Source organism: Lissotriton vulgaris, chromosome 8 (assembly GCF_964263255.1).
Source record: "Lissotriton vulgaris chromosome 8, aLisVul1.2, whole genome shotgun sequence".
In the NCBI taxonomy this organism is placed as follows: Eukaryota; Metazoa; Chordata; class Amphibia; order Caudata; family Salamandridae; genus Lissotriton; species Lissotriton vulgaris.
The window spans coordinates 641,415,685-641,432,965 of NC_141696.1; the positions used below are offsets into that span (position 1 = coordinate 641,415,685).

The 17,281-nt window shown below is 42.5% G+C and overlaps 1 protein-coding gene across 1 annotated transcript in view; it reads left to right on the plus strand.

Annotated features, from left to right (window-relative positions):
* Positions 1-17,281, plus strand: part of IL1RAPL1 (interleukin 1 receptor accessory protein like 1) — a 2,420,186-nt gene that overhangs the window by 1,678,656 nt on the left and 724,249 nt on the right. The window contains exon 8 of the mRNA XM_086934516.1: positions 9,664-9,796. Within this exon, the coding sequence (XP_086790642.1) occupies positions 9,664-9,796 (133 nt within the window). The remainder of the gene's footprint in view (positions 1-9,663; positions 9,797-17,281) is intronic.

The window sequence follows — 17,281 nt, forward strand, 5'->3', positions numbered from 1 at the left end:
ATCCTCAAAAATCAGCCAAACTACGAATTCCGATTTACTCACCTGTTATCAGAAGAGACCTCAGTGCTGCATCTTTCATTCCACTACTGATACTGAAAAGTCATTCTAACCATACTTACAGTAACTTGAATTTCCTTCCACAGGCTAACATTGACTGGTTTCACTTGGAAATTCTTCCAAGTGTGGAGTTTTGGAACTTTAAAAAATTCCTCAACAATCAGTCGAACTAAGAATTCCGATTTACTCACCTGTAATCAGGAGTGACGTCAGTGCTGCATGTTTCAGCCCACTACTGATTCTGAAAAGTAATTCTAATTGTAGTTACAGTAACTTGATTTACCTTCCATAGGCTAACATTGACTGGTTTCACTTGGACATTTTTCTAAGTGTGGAGCTTGGGAACATTAAAGAATCTTCAAAAAACAACCAAACTACGAATTCCATTTTACTCACCTGTTATCAGGAGAGACCTCAGTGCTGCATCTTTCAGTCCACTACTGATACTGAAAAGTAATTCTAACCATACTTACAGTAACTTGAATTTCTTTCCATAGGCTAACATTGACTGGTTTCACTTGGAAATTCTTCTAAGTGTGGAGTTTTGGAAGTTTACTAAATTCCTCAAAAATCAGTCAAACAACGAATTCCGATTTAATCACCTGTTATCAGGAGAGACCTCAGTGCAGCATCTTTCAGCCCACTTCTAATCCTGAAACGTAATTCTAATTGTAGTTACAGTAACTTGAATTTCCTTCCACAGGCTAACATTGACTGGTTTCACTTGGAAATTCTTCCAAGTGTGGAGTTTTGGAACTTAAAAAAATTCCTCAAAAATCAGCCTAATTACGAATTCCGAATTACTCACCTGTTATCAGGAGAGACCTCAGTGCTGCATCTTTCAGCCAACTACTGATCCTGAAAAGTAATTCTAATCGTAGTTACAGTAACTTGAATTTCCTTCCATAGGCTAACATTGACCGGTTTCACTTGGAAATACTTCTAAGTGTGGAGTTTTGGAACTTTAAAAAAAATCCTCAAAAATCAGCCAAACTACGAATTCCCATTTACTCACCTGTTATCAGGAGATACCTCAGTGCTGCATCTTTCAGTCCACTACTGATACTGAAAAGTAATTCTAACCATCCTTACAGTAACTTAAATTTCCTTTAATAGGCTAACATTGACTGGTTTCACTTGGAAATTCTTCTAAGTGTGGAGTTTTGGAACTTTAAAAAAATTCCTCAAAAATCAGCCGAACTAAGAATTCCGATTTACTCACCTGTTATGTTATGTTAACTGTTTTTGTACCGCGCACAGCTGCCCCAGCAAAGGGGCGTCCTGGCGCCATAAGAAGGTATACACAACACAGCATAAAAGATACTCACTCAGAGATTTTTATTAAAAAGGAAGGTTTTAATGGCCCGTCTAAACTGGAGTAAGTCATCCAGTGCCCGAGTTTCAGCAGGAAGAGAGTTCCACAGCTTTGCGGCCACTACTCGAAAGGAGCGACCACCTGTCCTACTCAACAAGAAACGTGGGACAACAGACAGGTTCTGACCCATCGATCTCAAGGATCGAGAGGGGACGTAAGGGGTCAGTAAGTTCTTCAGTATTGGGGGGGCCATGCCTTTTAAAATTTTAAAAGCCAGGCAAAGCACCTTAAACTCGATCCTCCGAACAACAGGCAGCCAGTGGAGCGCTTGCAGTGTTCTCCAAACCGGACAACGCCTGGGCAATCCCACCACCGCTCTAGCTGCAGCGTTCTGCACTCGCTGCAGCCGCGTGAGTAAAGCCTGGTTTGTTCCTGCTAGCAACGCACTGGCATAATCTATCCTAGATAGTACTGAGGCTTGGACCACTAACTGTCTGGTGGGTGCATCGAAGAATTTAAGTACAGGTCTAAGGCCCCTGATAATTCCAAAGCAAGAGGCTGCCACCCTCTTAGTATGGCAGGTGAAACTAAGAGTAGGGTCCAGCCAGACCCCAAGGTTTTTTATCTCCATTACAGGAGAAAGGGTCATTCCTAATTCGGGAGGCCACCAGTTATCATTCCACCATCCTGCCTGCTTTCCCACAACCATGACCTCTGTCTTCTTAGTGTTCAATTGGAGGCAGTTCTGATTCATCCAATTGGCCACCGCACGTAGACCCTCGCAAAACCTGAGGGCCTCCACATCTGAGTCCCCACTCAACGTGACCGCCAGCTGCGTGTCGTCCGCGTAGGATACCATTGTCAGGCCCCAGCGCTTGACTACCGCAGCCAGCGGTCTAACGTACAGGTTGAATAAAGTGGGGCTCAGAGATGATCCCTGTGGGACCCCCAGTGTCAGCGGGTAAGAGGTAGATTTACCGGGTGGTATAGCAACCTGGAATGATCTGTCAGAGAGGAAGGACCGGAACCAACACAAGGCGGACCCCCTGACGCCTGCTTCCTCTAGCCGCCGCAAAAGGATCTCGTGAGAAACCGTGTCGAATGCGGCACTCAGATCTAATAACAGGAGTGCCGCTGTTCGACCGGTATCCAGCACGGAGCGCAGATGTTCAACCATAAACAACAAGGCAGTCTCCGTGCTGTGGCCCGCACGAAACCCATTTTGAGTGGGTTCCAAGATGTTAGCTTTGGCGAGATGGTCAGCCAGGATCCCATTCACGTGGGCCTCGGTGACTTTGGCGGCCCACAGCAGCAGTGAAATGGGGCGATAATTCTCAGGTTTTACCGGATCTAGGGAAGGCTTTTTTAGGATGGGTGTCACTACCGCTTGCTTCCACCTGGTGGGCATGATCCCTGAGGCCAGCGACAGTTTGATGAGAGCTAGCACTGGTGTACGACATGTCGCCTGCATGTTCTTAAACTGGGCAGGTTTAAGTGGATCCGCAGGGGAGCCAGATTTGATTTTTTGGCTAAATAAATCAAACCCCTCCTCGGAGAGGGGGGCCAGCATGTCCAAGATCACATCATCACCCTTAGGGCAACCAGGTGGGTCCGAATGTTGCAGATGAGTTGGAAAGGTGCGGTAAATTGCTTGCAACTTTTCGATGAAGAAAGATGCCAGACTTTCACAGTGGGAGTCTGTGCATATTTCCGCTGCATGGCCCTCTTGGTCATGAGGTCCTTTAGAACCTTAAAAATCAATTTAAAGGGGTTGGGGCTATTCCGAAACTCCTGGAGAGGCGTCAGTGCTGCATGTTTCAGCCCACTACTGATTCTGAAAAGTAATTCTAATCGTAGTTAAAGTAACTTGATTTTCCTTCCATAGGCTAACATTGACTGGTTTCACTTGGACATTTTTCTAAGTGTGGAGCTTTGGAACATTAAAAAAATCCTCAAAAATCAGTCGAACTACGAATTCTGATTTAATCACCTGTTATTAGGAGAGACCTCAGTGCAGCATCTTTTAGCCCACTACTAATCCTGAAACGTAATTCTAATCGTAGCTCCAGTAACTTGTATTTCCTTCCACAGGCAAACATTGAATGGTTTCACTTGGAAATTCTTCTAAGTGTGGAGTTTTGGAACTTTAAAAAATTCCTCAAAAATCAACCAAACAAAGAATTCTGATTTACTCACCTGTCATCAGGAGAGACGTCAGTGCTGCATGTTTCAGCCTACTACTGATTCTGGAAAGTAATTCTAATCGTAGTTAAAGTAACTTGATTTTCCTTCCATAGGCTAACATTGGCTGGTTTCACTTGGATATTTTTCTAAGTGTGGAGCTTTGGAACATTAAAAAAATCCTCAAAAATCAACCAAACTACGAATTCCGATTTACTCACCTGTTATCAGGAGAGACCTCAGTGCTGCATCTTTAGGCCAAGTACTGATCCTGAAAAGTAATTCTAACCAAACTTACAGTAACTTGAATTTCCTTCCATAGGCTAACATTGACTGGTTTCACAAGTGTGGAGTTTTGGAAGCTTAAAAATGCGCTCAAAATTCAGCCGAACAACGAATTCCGATTTACTCACCTGTTATCAGGAGAGACCTCAGTGCTGCATCTTTCAGCCCACTACTGTTCCTGAAAAGTAATTTTAATCGTAGTTACAGTAACTTGAATTTCCTTCCATAGGCTAACATTGACTGGTTTCACTTGGACATTTTTCTAAGTGTGCAGTTTTGAAAGCGTAAAAATTTACTCAAAATTCAGCCTTACTGCAAATTTTGAATTACTCACCTGTTATCAGGAGAGACCTCAGTGCTGCATCTTTCAGCCAACTACTGATCCTGAAAAGTAATTCTAATCGTAGTTACAGTAATTTGAATTTCCTTCCGTAGGCTAACATTGACTGGTTTCACTTGCACATTTTTTTAAGTGTGGAGCTTTGGAACTTTTTCAAAAATCCTCAAAAATCAGCCAAACTACGAATTCCAATTTACTCACCTGATATCAGGAGAGACCTCAGTGCTGCATCTTTCAGTCCACTACTGATACTGAAAAGTAATTCTAACCATACTTACAGTAACTTGAATTTCCTTCCATAGGCTAACATTGACTGGTTTCACTTGGACATTTTTCTAAGTGTGGAGTTTTGGAAGTTTACAAAATTCCTCACAAATCAGTCGAACTACGAATTCCAATTTAATCACCTGTTATCAGGAGAGACCTCAGTGCAGCATCTTTCAGCCCACTACTAATCCTGAAACGTAATTCTAATTGTAGTTACAGTAACTTGAATTTCCTTCCACAGGCTAACATTGACTGGTTTCACTTGGAAATTCTTCTAAGTGTTGAGATTCGAAACTTTAAAAAAATCCTCACAAATCAACCAACCTACCAATTCTGAATTACTCACCTGTTATCAGGAGAGAACTCAGTGCTGCATCTTTAGGCCAAGTACTGATCCTGAAAAGTAATTCTAACCATACTTACAGTAACTAGAATTTCCTTCTGTAGGCTAACATTGACTGGTTTCACAACTGTGGAGTTTTGGAAGTTAACAAATTTCCTCAAAAATCAGCCGAACTACGAATTCCAATTTACTCACCTGTTATCAGGAGAGACCTCAGTGCTGCATCTTTCAGCCCGAAAACGGATCCTGAAAAGTAATTCTAATTGTAGTTACAGTAACTTGAATTTCCTTCCTTAGGCTAACATTGAATGGTTTCACTTGGAAATTCTTCTAAGTGTGGAGTTTTGGAACTTTAAAAAATTCCTCAAAAATCAGTCGAACTATGAATTCCGATTTAATCACCTGTTTTCAGGAGAGACCTCACTGCTGCATCTTTCAGCCCACTACTGATCCTGAAACGTAATTCTAATCGTAGCTACAGTAACTTGAATTTCCTTCCACAGGCTAACATTGACTGGTTTCACTTGGAAATTCTTCTAAGTGTGGAGTTTTGGAACTTTAAAAAAATCCTCGAAAATCAGCCGAACTACGAATTCCTATTTACTCACCTGTTATCAGGAGAGACCTCAGTGCTGCATCTTTCAGCCAAGTACTGATCCTAAAGAGTAATTCTAACTATATTTACAGTAACTTGAATTTCCTTCCATAGGCTAACATTGACTGGTTTCACTTGGGCATTTTTTTAAGTGTGGAGTTTTGGAAGCTTAAAAATTTCCTCAAAATTCAGCCTAACTACGAATTCAGAATTACTCACCTCTTATCAGGAGAGACCTCAGTGCTGCATTTTTCAGCCCACTACTGATCCTGAAAAGTAATTTTAATCGTAGTTACAGTAACTTGAATTTCCTTCCTTAGGCTAACATTGACTGGTTTCACTTGGAAATTCTTCTAAGTGTGGGGTTTTGGAACTTTTAAAAATTCCTCTAAAATCAGCCGAACTACGAATTCCTATTTACTCACCTGTTATCAGGAGAGACCTCAGTGCTGCATCTTTCAGCCAAGTACTGATCCTGAAAAGTAATTCTAACTATGTTTACAGTAACTTGAATTTCCTTCCATAGTCTAACATTGACTGGTTTCACAAGTGTGGAGTTTTGGAAAGGTAAACATTTCCTCAAAATTAAGCTGAACTACGAATTCCAATTTACTTACCTGTTATCAGGAGAGACCTCACTGCTGCATCTTTCAGCCCACTACTGAACCTGAAAAGTACTTCTAATCGTGGTTACAGTAACTTGAATTTCCTTCCATAGGCTAACATTGACTGGTTTCACTTGGACATTTTTCTAAGTGCGGAGTTTTGGAACTTTAAAAAATTCATCTAAAATCAGCCGAACTGCTAATTCTGATTTAATCACCTGTTATCAGGAGAGACCTCAGTGCTGCATCTTTCAGCCCACTACTGATCCTGAAAAGCAATTCTAACTATATTTACAGTAACTTGAATTTCCTTCCATAGGCTAACATTGACTGGTTTCACTTGGAAATTTTTTTAAGTGTGGAGTTTTGGAAGCTTAAAAATTTCCTAAAAATTCAGCCTAACTACGAATTCAGAATTACTCACCTGTTATCAGGAGAGACCTCAGTGCTGCATCTTTCAGCCCACTACTGATCCTGAAAAGTAATTTTAATTGTAGTTACATTAACTTGAATTTCCTTCCTTAGGCTAACATTGACTGGTTTCACTTGGAAATTCTTCTAAGTGTGGGGTTTTGGAACTTTAAAAAATTCCTCTAAAATCAGCCGAACTACAAATTCCGATTTACTCACCTGTTTTCAGGAGATCCCTCAGTGCTGCATCTTTCAGCCCACTACTGATCCTGAAACGTAATTCTAATCGTAGTTACAGTAACTTGAATTTCCTTCCGTAGGCTAACATTGACTGGTTTCACTTGGACACTTTTCTAAGTGTGGAGTTTTGGAAGTTTGCACAATTCCTCAAAAATCAGTCGAACTACGAATTCCGAATTTCTCACCTGTTATCAGGATAGACCTCAGTGCTGCATCTTTCAGCCCACTACTGATCCTGAAAAATATTTCTAATCGTAGTTACAGTAACTTGAATTTCCTTCCATAGCTAACATTGACTGGTTTCACTTGGACATTTTTCTAAGTGTGGAGTTTTGGAACTTTAATAAATTCCTCAAAAATCAGCCGAACTAAGAATTCCGATTTACTCACCTGTTATCAGGAGAGACATTAGTGCTGCATGTTTCAGCCGACTACTAATCCTGAAACGTAATTCTAATCGTAGTTACAGTAACTTGAATTTCCTACCATAGGCTAACATTGACTGGTTTCACTTGGACATTTTTCTAAGTGTGGAGTTTTGGAAGTTTACACAATTCCTCAAAAATAAGTCGAACTACGAATTCCGAATTTCTCACCTGTTATCAGGAGAGACCTCAGTGCAGCATCATTCAGTCCACTACTGATCCTGAAAAGTATTTCTAATCGTAGTTACAGTAAATTGAATTTCCTTCCATAGGCTAACATTGACTGGTTACACTTGGAAATTCTCCAAAGTGTGGCGTTTTGGAAGTTTAAAAAATTCCTCAAATATCAGTTGAAATACAAATTCCAATTTAATCACCTGTTATCAGGAGAGACCTCAGTGCTGCAACTTTCAGCCCACTACTGATCCTGAAACGTAATTCTAATCATAGTTGACTGGTTTTACCTGGACATTTTTCTAAGCGTGGAGTTTTGAAAGCTTAAAATGTCCTCAAAATTCAGCCGAACTAGGAATTCCGATTTACTCACCTGTTATCAGGAGAGACTTCAGTGCTACATCTTTCAGCCAACTACTGATCCTGAAAAGTATTTCTTACCATACTTGCAGTAACTTGAGTTTCCTTCCATAGGCTAACATTGACTGTTTTCACTTGGACATTTTTCTAAGTGTGGAGTTTTGGAACTTTAAAAATGTCCTCAAAAATCAGCCGAACTAAGAATTCCAATTTATTCACCTGTTATCAGGGGAGACATCAGTGCTGCATGTTTCAGCCCACTACTGACCCTGAAACGTAATTTTAATTGTTGTTACAGTAACTTGATTTTCCTTTAATAGGCTAACATTGACTGGTTTCACTTGGACATTTTTCTAAGTGTGGAGCTTTGGAACTTTAAAAAAATCCTCAAAATTCAGCCAAACTATGAATTCCGATGTACTCACATGTTTTCAGGATAGACCTCTGTGCTGCATCTTTCAGCCCACTACATATCCTGAAAAGTACTTCTAATCATAGTTACAGTAACTTGAATTTCCTTCCATAGGCTAACATTGACTGGTTTCACTTGGAAATTCTCGAAAGTGTGGAGCTTTGGAACTTTAAAAAATGCCTCAAAAATCAGCCAAACTACCAATTCCGATTTACTCACCTGTTATCAGGAGAGAACTCAGTGCTGCATCTTTAGGCCAAGTACTGATCCTGAAAAGTAATTCTAACCATACTTAAAGTAACTTGAATTTCCTTCCGTAGGCTAACATTGACTGGTTTCACAAGTGTGGAGTTTTGGAAGTTTAAACATTTCCTCAAAATTTAGCCGAACTGCGAATTCCAATTTACTCACCTGTTATCAGGAGAGACCTCAGTGCTGCATCTTTCAGCCCACTACTGATCCTGAAAAGCAACTCTAATTATACTTACAGTAACTTGAATTTCCTTCTATAGGTTAACATTGACTGGTTTCACTTGGAAATTCTTCTAAGTGTGTAGTTTTGGAACTTTAAAAAATTCCTCAACAATCAGCCGCACTACGAATTCTGATTTACTCACCTGTTATGAGGAGAGACCTCAGTGCTGCATCTTTCAGCCAAGTACTGATCCTGAAAAGTAATTTTAACCATACTTACACTAACTTGAATTTCCTTCCATAGGCTAACTGTTGGTTTTATGTCAACCTAATGCAACTCATTTAAGCTTAATTCCTACAGGGGTGTTACTATAATTCCCTGCCTCAAGTGATTTCTATTGGTGTGTCCTGAAGTACCAGTGGTTGGCCATGCGTGGTGCATGGCTTAGTGCAATGCTGTGCTCAAGCACATTTAGACCTTTTTTGATACCTTTAGGGCTGCAGTTACCTTAGAAATGTTTTTTTGTGAAATACAACTGTCTGACTTTTGGTTGGGTAGTTTATATATAAATGTACCTCCCAATCGCCTCCTTAAAACTGTGCAAACCCTCCCTTTTAGGAGTAATATACTCCCTATTTTCTCATCACCCCCCCTTCTTTCACCCGCATTTACTTTAAAAACACATACCTTTTTGTGCAACGATCTTCACACATGTTGCAGAGCCTTCGTACAGAAAAGGTGAGAAGTCTAGGCAGAGGTCTCCGCCCATAGAATTTGTGAAGTGCATTTTGTAGTGTGTAAGTACTAGTACTGTAGTTCTATATTACCTACTACAAAATGCATTTTGTGAATTGGACCCATAATCTGTTTTGAAGGGTACACTCATATAAGTAAAAGTCTCAACTTTTGAAGCATGTGCCATACATGTGGATTAATAAATTGGACAAACACAATACAAACATGTTTTAAGAAACGAAAAAACTATTATTAAATGGATGTATTATATGGATATGTGATTAGAGTTGTTAAGAAAGTGTTACTCTGAAAATATACAATCTATTAGATCAGATTGATTCATAGTGACAGATACATTCAATATTTATTGATAGTGTCTGGAACTACTAGTTATCCTGCAGTAAGGGACGCGAGAACTAAAAGGCAGTTAGTTGTTTATCAATTAACAATAAAGCTTCTGGCAAACTTGAAACACACATCTGTTTTTTAATTTTATATTACAGGCAGTTCTGCTAATCTAACATGCAGAGCCTTCTTTGGGTACAGTGGGGACATCAGCCCTATAATTTACTGGATGAAAGGAGAGAAGTTTATCGAGGATTTGGATGAACATCGTGTCAGAGAAAGTGATTTCAGGTAACAATAATGTCTTTATAGTTTAACCAGGTTCAAATCTCTTGGCTGCTATTTATTTTCAAAGGCTTTATTGTACTGAATGAAATGGAGGCGTTATGCTTTTTAACATTATTTTAAATCAAATTTGTATTTCAGAGTTAATTAATTGACTGAATGGGTAGATGGATGGACTCGTGTACAGATGGGTGGACAAGTTTGTTGATATAAAATGTTTTGAATATGCACATTTTTATCATTGGTTGTGATTTTTTAACGTAAGATGATATGAACATCAAGTCATTAACTTTATACTCTTGGCCACTGTCCTTGCATCATACTTTCAAGAGTACCATTATCATAAATAACTTCACCACTTAACTTTCTGTGGCCTCCTACCCAAGCCTGGGTACTTGTAAATGATCACACCACACATGGAGCGTGGTATTACACGTCTTTATTCATCAGTGTGTAACCATGAACTGAACATTCTTCATCATGAATTCTTTAGTTCAGTTCAGAAAACCGTTATTTCGGTCTATGCCACCATAAAAGAATACCCTCACACACGCAATTTGTTTGTAGAGCCTTAACAAGCCTGGATAATAGTTTTGTATTATAGTTATTGCTGGGAAGAGGAATCCACGCCCCAACCACTCTTAGCCATTGTCTGCCAGTGGAGGGATCTCCACTGTCATATGTGGTTGACCAAGTCATATATTTACCTTGAACAGTAGCTAGCCACACCCAGGACAGATCTCAGCATAGTACATTTGTAGAGGAGAAGTGGATGACAAGGTTTGCACTCTGTTCTGCTGTGGAGTCATTCCCCCATCATAAAAGACATGGCTATAGAACATGAATTTGATTTGAAAACTCAACTTTTTCCGCGTTTAGAGAGTGAAAGCTGCATCAGCATGTTTACAGCGCCCTTGTGTAAGAGCTTTATCATCTTCCTCTCACAAGGCTCTAAAAACTAGTATGTCATTACTGTAATTGAAAAATAGTTGTGACTGGCTGTAATATGCAATTAATTACATCCTGAAAATAATTTGCAGCTGATGAAACTCCAAAACTTCATAGAAGTATAAAGAAAAAAGGTATAGAGGGACCAATCTATTGATTATTTTCATACAAGGTACCATGAATTACCTTGATGTGTCATTTATTAGAGACAGAGTTCTACTTATCCATAGTTCAAAATCATATACGTGTCAAATGGCAGGACTGGACATAAACAACTTTAATCAAAGTTTCCATGTGAAAACATAATATGTACACTACATAAACATATAAATCACAATACATATATACATTATATACAACATATACAACATATACACAGAGTTACGTAAACAAAAACCCTAATACGAACAAAACAATGAGAGTGTACACTCCCTATTCTGAGTAGTACACTTTAAGGAAATCCCCTGAGCACCAGAGGAATTCAACCTCTACTCTGATTTTTCAAAAGGCACTTTCCTTTTTTGTACATGAATCAAAGTCATAGGATTCCTCAAAGGTCGACGCAGTTGTGGTCGCGTTTCAGCCAATGTTTACTTTAGGCTTCATCAGGACAGGGGTATCAATATCTATAATTACAACAATAAAAATAACTTAGCTGTACATAAAGTTCTACCATACTATCTCATCAGTGACCATCAGTGCCCAGAGAAACAAGTGTACAAGGGTGGAGTCTAAAAGAGAACGCCAGCAATATAGGCTTGTACTCACTCACTTGAGGTTACAACTAACCAACTACCAAATAGTGCACAGTGCACCACAGACTCAGCCAAAAAAGGTGAAAGGAAAGTTACCCCAATTAACCAAAAGGATAGTGGGCTTATCGGAGAGGACTACTCTCCCAATCTTGTACAGCGTGGCAAGAAAGAGAGCACACATGACCATGGATGCCGGGCCCCAAAGGCCACTCAAAGTCTACACAATAAATAAAAAACAGAGGGTCCTGTAACAAACTATACAAAACGGACTCCATCTTATAGCTCTTCACCTGAATCAAAACATATGCGCAACATCATACATATCAATTTTCTCACGTTGGTCCTCCAAAACAGTAAATCCATACACGATCACTCAATGATCAGGCAGTGCTCACATCTCCTCTAAAGATACAGCAAGCAATTTGAGAAATCTTGAGGTATGCGGGGGGTAGCAGCATGCCACAATTTGTGCATGGCATCACTAACAGTCCTTAACAGCAATTACTAACCTGTGACTCAAGTTCTCGTCTCTCAGCAAACCGTCCTTAGTCCTCCAGTCTCTGCTCTCAATCTCAAACAATGTTCAAGCCGCTAACTCCCTGACCCGACCTTACACGCACACGCAGTTGCGTCACGGGCAATAGCAATAGACATAGAGGACAGACTCTCAACCTCTTGTGTTCTGCCGCGATCGAGCACATTGTGTGAAGAAAATAAGAACAGACCCCATGAACTGATACTACCCGGGTCTCTCTCTATAATCAACCCTTGCTTGTGGTGTGACCAAATCAAAACAAATAACTCCAGGTCAAAAATATCCCTGTGATCTTCTTGAATGACAAACCATACTTTTGTTTTAAACACTTTATTAGTGACTGCAGAGATACATTTTTTCTCATACATTGAAATGTACCCATAACAGTCAATTTTTCAATGTACACCCTTATAACACACATGGGAGAAATCTATGCCCAGAACTCTCCGTCATCTCACACACAAGATTCCTTTCCCATGCAGTTAACCTAGGGGGCCTGGGGGACTTCCACCTCATCGTTATGTTTCTGATCGCCAGAATGAAGGCTAGATCTAGGCACTTCAACTTAACATTCAGTGTCTTAGATCTTTTGCGTAACCCTACTAGGCAGTATAAGGCTTCTACCGGAACTGGAAGTTTTGTCACTTGATTTGATTTGATTTGATTTGGGATTTTAGAGAGCGCATAGCTACCCTAGGGCATCCCAGCGCTAGTGACCATAGATCCAGCAGGGGAAGGGAAGCAGGGGAGAGATGATCAAGGGAAGAGCCAGGTTTTTAGTTGTTTCAGAAAACTAAGGTGATTGTGTTCTCGCCTCAGGGAAAGTGGGAGGGAGTTCCACAATCTGGGGGCGTTGTAAGAGAACAGGCGACCGCCAGTTCTAGCCTTCCTAATCCTTGAGACGCTCGCGAGAGATAGGGAGTTGGATCTTAGTTGTCTACTGGACTGGTGCCGTTTCAGTAGTGGTCTAAGAATGGGGGGGCCTTCGTCGTGCATTATTCTGTGGGCAATACACAGGGTTTTGAAGGTGACCCGTTCTTTCACTGGCAACCAGTGCAGGTTTCTGAGGGCTGGTTTGGCCGAGCACCTCGCTTTTGTTCCAGTTAGGATTCTTGCAGTCGCATTCTGTGCGCATTGTAGTCTGTGGACTACAGAGGCTGGAGCCCCCAGATACAACACGTTGCCGTAATCTAATCTGGAGTTCACCAGCCCCTGCATCAGGAGTTTTCTGGATTGGGAGGGGATCAGATGGAGGATCTTGCGTGACATCTTGATGAGGCCGAAACAGGTTCCTGCAGTTTTCCTGGCTTGAGTCTTGAAGCCATATCCCCAGGCTTTTTACTTCGGATTTGGGGGTTGGTGGGGTCCCCATACATGGTGGCCATGGAAGGGATGTGGGAATTTTGTTTGGATTTCCCAGGAGGAGTATTTCCGATTTGTCTCCGTTTAATTTTAACCGGGAGTCACACATCCACTGGTACACCTTCTCTAGACAACTGGATAGATTGGGAAGGGAATTGTCTGATTGGTTGAGGGAAATGACCAGCTGGGTATCGTCGGTGTACATTATTGTTTTGATGCCAAAAGGTGTGACAACATCCTTGAGAGGGGCCATGTAAACGTTAAAAAGTGTGGGGCTCAGGGAGGATCCCTGTGGAACCCCACACTTGAGTGGCTGGGCCTTGGAAGTGGTATACCCATCTGACACTTGGAAGGATCTATCTTCAAGGAAGGATTTGATCCAGGCTAGGGCGGAGTCCGCCACTCCTATCAGACCAAGCCGGTGAACTAGGGTTGCATGGTCCACCGTGTCGAAGGCGGCACTTAGGTCGAGGAGGATCACTGCCACTGATCCTCCTGCGTCCATAATGCTCCTAGTTTCTTCGGCCACGGCTAATAGTGCGGTGTCGGTCCCCTGTCCCGGTCTAAAACCTGTCTGAGAGTGGCGGAGGAGATGGTTGATTTCCAGAAATTCGGAGAGTTGCTGGTTGGCTACGCGCTCGGCAATTTTGCTGATAGCCGGCAGCAGTGAGATGGGTCTAAAATTAGATGGCTCCAAGGGGTCTAGTTGTGTTTTTTTTAGAAGAGCCTTGACCGTAGCTTTCTTCCAATTAGCCGGGACCGTGCCTGTTTTGAAAGAGGCATTAACCAGGTTGGTAAGAGGGGGGGCTACCGTGGAGGCAACCAGTTTGAGTTTACTGATCGGGGCTGGGTCTGACGGGGCACCACTTTTTACCGTATGTAAGATGGCTAGAAGCATCTCAGTGGTGATTTGGGGGAAGTTGCGTAGGCATGGGGCATCTCGGAGAGGGGAGGGGCTAGAACATGCTTGGGTGGGGGAGGAGGCCGGTAAGGAAGTCAGAATTTTATCGATTTTAGCCGAGAAAAACTCGGCCATCTGGTTACATCTCACGCCCTCCAGATCCGGAGTCGGCGGTGGGTCCTGAATTTTAGTGAGGAGATGTACAATGCGGTAGGTCTCTTTTGCGGAATTGGCCGCTGAGGCTATTTTTTTCTCAAAGTAGGTGGCCTGCGCTGTTTTTATAGAATTTTTATAGAGTCTAATATGGGCTCTGTATTCACTTTTGTCTTCCGTAGTCCAGTTTTTTCTCCATTGGCGCTCTAGCCTTTTGCCTTTTTTTCTTAGATCGCGTAATTCCTTAGTGAACCACTGGAGTTTGGAAGGTTTCCTAATAGTTGGAAGAGATTTGAGTGGCAGGACTGAGTTAAGGGAATCGTTAATCCATTTATGCAATTGGGCATCAGCTTTAGAAGGGTCTGGGTCTAGTACTGGTATGGTAGAGGAAAGTGTTAGTGCCCAGGAGTTGGTGTCCAATTTTTTCCATGGGCGTGAAGGGAGCTGGGGAAGGGGTATTTCCGACTTCTTCCCTGGAAGTTGGAGTTTAAAAGGAACCAAAAAGTGGTCTGACCAGGGAAGGGGCAAAGAGGGTTGTACAGATAATCTGGTGAGGTTGGAGAAGATGGGGTCTAGCAGATGTCCTTTCATATGAGTAGGTACATTGTTTCGAAGTTGTAGATTTACGGAGTCTAGATCAGTTTTAAGATCTGAGGCAAGTTTATTAGCGTGGTCATCGAAATGGAGATTTAAGTCTCCAAGGATTGTGAAGTTCGAGGATACGCAGGCAAGGGAGGAGATGGCGTCCATTAGGGAGTTCAAGTAGCGTCCTACCTGTCCCGGGGGGCGGTAGATTAGTATCCCGGATAGCGTAGTAGACGGCGGCTGATGTATGGAAAAAAGGACATTTTCGCAGTCTAAGATGGGGCTGTCTTTAAACTGACATGACAGGTAGTCGCGATATATGATCGCTAGACCCCCTCCCGTCCCCGTGGGTCTGTTGTGGGATTTAATGAGGTACCCAGGTGGTAACGATTGGATAATGTCTGGGTCAGAACCTGTTGAGAGCCAGGTTTCTGTTAAGAAAAGGACGTCAATGGCGGAGTCTGTCAAAAGTAGGTTGATTTCTGTCTGATGCTTCGGAAGGGACCTACAGTTAAGCAAGGCCATCCCGAGGCAGGAGGGTTCTGGGGGGGGAAAGGCGTAAACCTATAGGAGCAGTTAGGACATCTTGAATGTACATCCTCCGGGGTAATGGTGCCGTTGCACCTGGTATGTGAAAGGTCTCTGAGTTGATGCAGAGATTCTTGGGAGTATTTGATGGGGGGGTGGGTAGATGCGGCAAGGGCTATGGGCTCGGGGCTCGGTCTGGAGGGGACGGGCGCAGACAGGCTTGCCTTAGGCGTGCCTTCGGCGCGCAAACGGCGCTCCCGCTGCGCTCGTCCGCTGCACTTCCAGCCGAGGCACATTATATAAGTGGTTGCTGAGGGTGAGGTCAGGGGGGCGTGGCCAACAAAGGGGGCGTGGCCTGAGTCCTCGCGCTGAGGGCGTCTGAGGAGTGATTTAATTAGGGGCCAGCCGGCAGCGTTAGGATCCGCTACCTGCACTGACTGATGTGCTCGATTTCCCAACAGCGTGGAAAGTTGGTGAGTTTAAAAGCTAGCACAAGAAAAATAAGTGACTGTTACAAGTTTAAAAAAATGCTATGTGCTCTCCCGGCTTCCACCTCATGGAGCGTCTGACAAAGGTCAGTCCAGTAGCTCCGTAGTCGAGGACAGTACCATACCATGTGGATGAAGTCGGCGTCATCTCCCTGACAACGGGGGCAAAAATGTGGGGAGTCCGGAAACATACGATGAAGCCGGTTGGGGGTCAAGAATGCCCTATGAAGCACCATTGCTTGTATAAACTTAAATTTAGCATTACGAAATACTCTTCTTCGGTGCTCAAAAATAAGCTGCCATGCCTTATCAGGCAATTCCGAGCCAGAATCCTGAGCCCAGGCTGTCCTAAGGGTCGTGAGTGGGATAGCTGCATGCTCCCTAAACCCAGTATACAGCCAATGTACCAGATGTCTTCCCGCTCCCATATAGTACAATAAATAAACCAGTTCATGTTGTGCAGGTTTGAGCCGTAATGGTGCCCTTGTGTGCTTTACGAAATGAGTGACTGTGGCATGTAATAAGTACAATCTCGGAGGCGCCCCGGTGATCTGCAGAAAGGACTCGTGATCGAACAACGTCTCATCGCCAAAGAAAGCACCTACATCTTCTATCTCGTTTGTCCGTCCAGAGACGTAAAGCCTGTCGTGTAAGTCTACCTTGTGGTGTTGGAATGCCCAGTAAGGGAATATTTGCTGCATATGGCGGAATTGTGGAAGTGTACGACAGGGCTTTTTTCCAGCATAGCAAGGCTGTGTGCAGAAGAGGAGAGCAATCCGGGGGAATCAGGGCTCTCAGTAGTAACAAGCAGTGGAGTTCCCCCCTGTCTAGATGCTCTTTCGTGAAATCGATCTCATGTAGGTTCCTGCCCGCGGTCCAATGGGAAAGCCATTGAAGTTGGCTGGCATAATAATAACCATTAAAATCCGGGACACCAAGTCCTCCTGACATAGGTCCCAATTGGAGTTTGCGCAGACTGATTCGCCTCCGACCAGTACCCCAGATAAGGCTGATCAAGATAGTATTTATCGCATTAAAAGTAGATTGAGGGAGGAGCACTGGGATATTCACAAAATAATACAATAGGCGGGGAAGCATAATCATTTTGGAAATAGCGATTCTGTCCATGACTGACAGAAGTAACAAAGTCCAAAATCCCACATTACCACAGAGCCGTGCAATGGCACGTTTAATGTTACCATCTATTTGGTCCTCTGGCGACCTATACACCTGTAT